The sequence below is a fragment of the Pleuronectes platessa genome, chromosome 13 (assembly GCF_947347685.1).
Source record: "Pleuronectes platessa chromosome 13, fPlePla1.1, whole genome shotgun sequence".
Lineage (NCBI taxonomy): Eukaryota > Metazoa > Chordata > Actinopteri > Pleuronectiformes > Pleuronectidae > Pleuronectes > Pleuronectes platessa.
The window spans coordinates 24,074,768-24,082,335 of NC_070638.1; the positions used below are offsets into that span (position 1 = coordinate 24,074,768).

At 40.6% G+C, this 7,568-nt stretch overlaps 1 protein-coding gene across 1 annotated transcript in view; it reads left to right on the top strand.

Moving 5' to 3' along the window:
* plppr4a (phospholipid phosphatase related 4a) overlaps window positions 1-5,167 on the top strand; it is a 79,949-nt gene extending 74,782 nt beyond the window's left edge. The window contains exons 9-11 of the mRNA XM_053438847.1: window positions 380-995; window positions 2,040-2,172; window positions 4,248-5,167. Of these exons, the coding sequence (XP_053294822.1) occupies window positions 380-995; window positions 2,040-2,172; window positions 4,248-5,167 (1,669 nt within the window). The remainder of the gene's footprint in view (window positions 1-379; window positions 996-2,039; window positions 2,173-4,247) is intronic.
* The last annotated feature ends 2,401 nt before the right edge of the window (window positions 5,168-7,568 follow it).

Consider the following 7,568-nt stretch of genomic DNA (forward strand, 5'->3'; position numbering starts at 1 on the left):
TGGTTGGTGTTCTGCCAAGCTTTAGCTGTTTTATAGTTGCAAATGTTTTCAGAATTGCCTTTTAGTCAGACAACATAGATTTGCCAGACAATAACTAATGTTATATGTAAGCTACTAGGTCTGCACACACAGTAACAGGCTATCACAAACACAGGTATACAGCTAGACTTGATTCCAACTACTTGTTAAAGAAATAATAGGAAGAGCATGATTTATTATATTCAATATTCAATATTTAGTTCACTATTTATCTTAGCTTGTCATTTCATCGTGGTTAAGAATGCCAGTTGCCTGGCTCACTGATCTGCATTATAAAATCCAGAAGCACAATCAACTTCTTTTGGTCTTGCTCCTGAATTTTCTTTACCTCTTGCTCCAGGTCCCATGGAGGGTCCTCACTCGAGGAGGGTCGCATTCCTCGGCGTCACGCCTCCATTCATGCCTCAATGGACTCAACTCGATCCAAGCAGCTCCTCAGCCAGTGGAAGAATAAGAATGATAACAGGAAGCTGTCCCTACAGGTAATGGATGGAATAAGACCAGCATCCTCCTCATCTCCTCAGAGGAACATGGAGCTGCGCTGCTCCTCTGAACCATCTGCCATGGGCCTGGAGGCAGAGCTCCGTGGTGGAACCCACCTGCCCTCCATTATGGGCCAGGAAGCGGAGCTGCGTGCTGGGGCCCACATTCCCGCTCAATACATGAAGCTAGCTGCTAGCTCGGTTCCTATGACCAATCATAATCACATGGCTCATAATGGCAGCACTGGATTGGCAGGTGGGGCCAGAGTGTCAATCCAATCCCGACCTGGATCCTCCCAGCTGGTTCATATTCCTGAGGAGGAGAATCCCAACAGCAGGGATCAGGAGAGTGAATCAGAGGACAGCATGATGGATGGTGGAGGGTCAGTCAGGGAAAAGTGGCTGAGAGTGGCTGAGAAGACCACCCTCCCCTGCAGGCCACTAAGTGCAGGAGGACAGCCTCGTCTAATGCAGGTAAATAATTGTCTTTCTTTACCTGCTTATACCTTTCCTTTATATCTGTCTGTCAGGTCATGTCTGTCATGTATCTATAATAAGTCAATTTACAGTCACTTGGCAATACTTGTGTTTAAAAACATGCATTCCTCTCAAACAAATAATTATAAGCAGGCTAGATTACAAGTCATTTTTCAATTTATGATTTCTTGTGCAGTGCCCAGTCTAAACCCATTTGGAATGTTTTGCTTGTTCTGTTTTGATGCTCCGTAGCTACTTCAGAATTATTCCTTGTCAATTTACTGCAACTTATTTTCTTATAACAGTTTATAGTGCAGAGTGAAGTCAGAAAACTCTACTTCATCCTACCTGGATTATCTGCCATGTGCTTCGATGATCAATCGTGATTCTTTTTGCTCCGATTTCAAAGTCATTGTTTTTAATAAAATGAAACTGAATATATCTGAAATAATCTAATTTTCAAAATGATCTGGGGGGACAGATATTAACGGCCGCAGGCTGCCAGTTGCCGACCACCGGTGTTTTTGAGGACGTAGAAGAAGACATGTTCAACTTACTCCCCAGACTAAAGGCACGCTACCCCACCTCCACTCAATGCTACAGTTTATTACAGTTCATGTGTTCAAATGTAACGCGTCCAAACCGCACCAAATTTGACACTGCACTTCCTTGGGCTATTCAGAATGCATGTGCCATCCACATACACATAGAAAGACACACGTTAGTGGAATTAGTAGATGATTATCAATTAATCTGCTGGTTATTTTGTTATTGAATCATTTAAATGTGTGACAAAAGTAAAAAATGTCGATTATACATACATATAGGTCTATTATACTTTATATTATAGCCATTTAGAATTTCCACATTAAGCACAGCTTATATGCTTTGTGGACAACTGGCACTCATAGCCTTTTTGTTAAAAAGGCCTCTTAGATATTCCTCCGGATTAATAAAGTGTTTATCTATTGTATCTGCCTAGTTATAGTTTTACCTCTTCACCTACAAGAAGACCATTTTACCCATCCTTTTCTCTTCCAGGTGATAGCTTTATCCAAACAGCAAGGTCTGCTTCACTCTCCCCGTTCAGAAGATGGTGGATCCATCAGGTACCGAGCGCTGATGGACCAGGACCCTTCACCACCCGCCTCTACCACCGGAGCAGTGGGAGGAGGTCTGTATTGCTAATAGTGTTATATATACGTTGTATCTGCTGTGCATCTGAACATTAATAAATCATTGTGTCATCAGTCACATTGAGGCTACATTTTCGATGAAGGCTGCAAGACTGGCATATTGTGTGTTGTGTTGTTTTTGTTGAGTCAGTTTGTTTCAAAACTTCACTGGCCAACTGTCTTGGGAAATTGTTTAGTTATTACCTTTTAAATAAGCAACAAAATTATAAGGTAAGGCAAGGAAATAATGAAGTACTGGGAGACAGACTGATGGACTGTTGATTTCATAACTTGACAGGTTTATCCTTGAAGGGAATTTGTTCAGCATTTGCAGAAATACACTTCCCAGAATCAATTAATCGATGTACAGTTGCAACCAGAAATATTCAACCCCGCAAAGATTTTAAGGATTTATCAATTAAAGTTTTTTCAAAGAGCAAGATTCTGCTTCGGATGACTTCTTTATGAGTTGAGTGATACATAAAATCAACACAGAAAATGCATGATGTAGTATTTGTGTGTAACAGTATATTTTGTTAAGATGCCATGTCACAATTATTCAACCCCTATATAATATTGTTGTTTTTAAAGCTGTCTGACAGTTTGTATGGCCTAAAGTGGAGTTGAAACATAATTAAGCCTTTAAGAACTCTATAATGATCCTTCATTTGCTTCAGCTGTGATGCATATATAAACCCCACCCATGAAGGTATTAAAGGTGAGTTTCAATCATGGTATATTCCAAGAGACACCATTTGGAGCATTATACGGAAGTTTAAAACTTATGGAGCAGCTCAGACCTGCCTGGCTGTTGAAGAAAGCCCAACATTTCATCAAGGGACCTCAGCAACTTAGTCAGAGCGACTCAGAGAAACCCCTGTGTGACTGCAAGACACCTACAGGATGACCTGATGAAGGCTGGTACAAGTGCTTCAGTGGCAACTATAAGACGCACTCAGCTCTTGACCACAAGGAACATCAAAAGTCGACTAGAATATGGCAGGAAGAATTTGGATAAGATGACTGAGTTTTTGGTGACAGTTCTATGGATTGATGAAACCAAACTGGAACTGTATGGACATATGGAACAGCGGTATGTCTGGCATGTGAAAGGCCAGGCTTATGATCAGAAGAATACCATCCCAACAGTCAAGCCTGGAAGTGGGTCATTGATGATGTAGGGCTGTTTTTTTTCTGCGGCAGGAAGTGGCAATCTTGATCGTGTACCTGGCATCATGGATTCCCAGAAATTTCGGGCCATTTTAAAGAGGAATGTGATGCCTTCTGTTGACAAATTAAACCTGGGTGATCAGTGGACTTTCCAGCAAGACAATGATCCCAAGCCCACCTCCAAGTCAAGCAAACCTTGGTTCAGAAAAATATCCTGGAACGTCCTAGAATGGCATTCACATTCACCAGATTTAAATCTGCAGCAAGGCAGTTGCAGCACGGAAGCCATCAAACATCACTTAGCTAGAGGCTTATGCACGTTAAGAATGGGCAAAGATTCTGATCGAGAGGTGTAAGAAGCTTGTCCGCACTTACCAAAAACGTTTGTAAGAAGTGATAAAAGCGAAAGGATGCACCACAAAGTACTGAAGCCTGGAGTTGAATAATACTGCACATGCACATGTGTTAAAAGAGATTTTTTATTTGAACTTCAAAGTTAAGTCAACTGTTGATACAAATATGTATCAATAAATATATTTAGTTGTATAATGAGTTTTTTTGTCATTTATTGTCATTATTTTTCATCCACATCACTGTAATGTCTTTTGAGGTGGGGATGAATATTTCTGATTACAACTGTATATCAATTTCAACCTTGTGCCTCCAGCACTGTTATACATGTAGGAATATTAACTTTGTCTTCACACCTAGGCCAGAAGTTGTAATTGGTGTTTGTTCCTTCCCAGCATAAGAAAATATATTAAAAAAAATTATTTTCAGGCCAGGGCAGGGAGTAGGAACCTATGTATCAGATTTTTGACTCCGCTGCTTAGGGCCGCATCATTCAACATGTTATTGTTAACAGGAGAACATATTGAGTTATTCATCTTTCTTGTTCTTTTAGGAGGTTTGGAAAGAAGTGGCAGTATAGTCCGTGTTGAAGCCCACCCAGAGTCCAGATCAAACAGACCCGTGGTAAAACCTCCTAGCACTGATGGCAGCGGCTCCTGGCGATGGAGACCTCCGGATCAACGAGCGTCTCTCCGAGGATCAGCTTTCGCTCTCAATGATCTCAACAGGCACACAGACAGCTGTGATTCGCTGAGGGATGGAGGGTCAGTGGATGGATGGAGGAGTGTCACAGGGACTGAAAGTGAGAGTGAAGGGGGAGGAGATGGAAGCATGGGAGGAATTGGTGGAGGTGGTGCATATACAAACCACCCACATATTGTACACACTGTACATCCCTTACATCCAAATAACCCCAACAATTTCCAGCACCCCAATTTTAATACCATCAGCCCCAATAACCCCAACTATAGCAATGCTCACGCTATTTTCAACCCAAATTCTACCGGGGCCAATTTGCCATTCACTCCCACTGCCACCTTTGCCCCTCCTTTCCACCCCCACCCTCAGGCCATCACTACCATCAGGGTCACCCCAGTTGAAGGGACAGCCGCCAGCAGTGACGGTGGCTCAGACTGCCAGTCGGTTGCCTCATCTAGCCGGGAATCCACCCTGAGGAGGACGAGTAGCTCCAACATTGTCCAGGTACCAGATCGAGGGCCCACCCCTGACCTCCACAACAACCACCGCCTCTGTGATGACAGCGACCGCCTTGACCATGAGAGCAGCCACCGTTTCCATGAAAATCTCAGAAGTTTTCAAGAAAACCCCATGTACCCCAATCACCCAAACTACGCCAACAGGCAGTTGCAGGGGATGTACGGTCGCCCCAGCCCTACCCCTCCCCCCACCTTACCCCGCCCCATCCTTAGCCACACTCCGCCTCCTACACTGGGTTCGACTTATAAAGAATGAGATGCTCAGTGTTAACTTCAGCTATCTGCACCCCGATAAAATATCAATCCTACTCCAGTATGACAAAAAAAAAAAGTGTAGGAAATTCAGTTAAATTTGTCGGTTATCCAAGGTCAGTCTGAAAGGTATGATCACAAAGTCCAACCCACAAGCTATCATCTCCCCAAAGGTTTCCCCCCACCCTCCCAGCTGGTTTTGTACCCAACTGGGTAAATGATATGCCTTGTTAGGATATGTAGTGTAGGCTTATGCAGACCTCCACTATGGGTCATAAGCCATAGAGACTACAAAGATAGTTTGCCCTGCCCCAATTTTTCATCAGAAAGGACTTCAGTCAGGGGTGAGTTTGATTCAGTATTTTATTTATTTATATATATTTGTGGGGGGTTGGACTGCTGGATAAGCCAGACAGATTTTCTAAATGTATTGATTAAGCCCTTGCTTCCTGGATGATGGACTAAATAAACTGTTGACCTTATGACCCACTCAAAAATACAGATTCCAGCCTCTGGCTCTCTGCCAATGAGGTTGGATTCAGCTCAATGACTCTGCCTCCTTCTCCCCTGACTGCTATTTGAGCTGCGAAAGGGACTACATTTCTATTTCTAACATTTATACCAATATTATCGGCTTTCATCCTGTTGTCAAACACAGCTAACATACTGTTATATAAACTTTACAGTGTAAAAACATGCCATTAGATGGAAATTGCATTCAAAGCCCATAACTGTGCTGTGTTTGTACATATATGAATTGGCAGCCACAGGGAACTATAAACCCACAGTCTTTTTTGTGTCTGGGCTAGAAGGAACCCCTTCTGGGCAATAACAGTAATGGTAATGGTGGTGTTGTGATGTGTTGGGTAAAAACAATATCATGGGACCTACAGTACATTTTGCTTAAATATAGTACAACAAACGCTCTATTTTGACATGCTGTGTTAATGTGTGTACAGTACTTGAATTATCCTTTCTGTGTAGTAGCTGTACTGTACACTGCCATGTGAGCCATTTGAACAAACTCCGACCACACTTGGGCGGCTGTGGCTGAGGGGTAGAGCGGTCGTCCTCCAACCTGAAGGTCGGCAGTTTGATCCCCAGTATTCCCCGTCTGCATGCCGAAGTGTCCTTGGGCAAGATGCTGAACCCTGAATTGCCCCTCATAGAACAAAAAAATGCCGCTAATAGATGCACTTTATGAATGTGTGTGTGAATGGGTGAATGTAAAACTGTAATGTTGGGTGTTTTGAGTGGTCATCAAGACTAGAAAAGCGCTATATAAATACAAAATCATTTACTTATGTCCAAACACTGGCTTTTTTCCTCACAGAATCCCGGGTGTAAACATGGTGCAGCATTAGGGCCTCCGCTGAGAGAATATTTAGTTTGGAGACAGAGCTGTAATTCTGGATGATAGCATGATATCATGATATCATTTGATTAGAATTGTTGAACTTTGTGATTGATCATGAAATAACATGTAAACAACTTAGTTGCAATTTAGCCCCAAAAAGGCAAAATATAACAATAATTAAATGTAATTTTACAATTAAGTATGATATGCTATGTACCTAATGTATTGCACCCCCCAAAAAAAACAATAAAGTGATAATTATATAGTTATTATTATACAGTCACTTTATTATAAAATGATTGTATTATATATTTATTCTTTGCAGTACAATACATTTCTTACAAAAGTTATTATAACAACAGTAGAGTGAAACTTTGCAGCAACTTTTAATACATACAATACAATATAACATAATTATTACCATTACAAAATAAAACTGACACATTTCACTAGAAAAAAAGAATAATATTACAAGAATTAAGTCATGGTTTTACACTATTGGTTGTAGGTCATACCATTAGAAGAAAGATTCATTATGACATTTTTTTTAAACACAATATTGTCTGTGTAAAAGTGTGTTTGTCTGAAAGTCCATGACAATAAGATGTATCATTTTTAAACCTATAACTTCAGAGCCCCGGTGACACAGGCTGTTCTCATTTGTTTACTATAAAAGATGTAGTGATATGTAAATATACAAATCACATTTTTATCATTGCGATATTGAAATTTTCATAGAAAATGACAACTGCCTTTTGATCAAATTGTTACTACATCTTCATTAGATTACAACTTAATTCATGTACTATTATAATTTTTTTCTTGTATAATAACTTTAAATTTATATTTAATATTATAAAACAAATGTTTTACTTCATAGGTTACTTTCAAAATCATTTCCTCCATTAGCAGTGGCTCTCAAATGACTGTTTTTATGTAAAATACCCCATTTGTTTGAGTAGTATTTTGCATGTGTTGCTAAAGTCAAAGTATAAAACATTCAGACATTTTCACCACAGTGATGCCGGAGGATAAATATATTACAAAT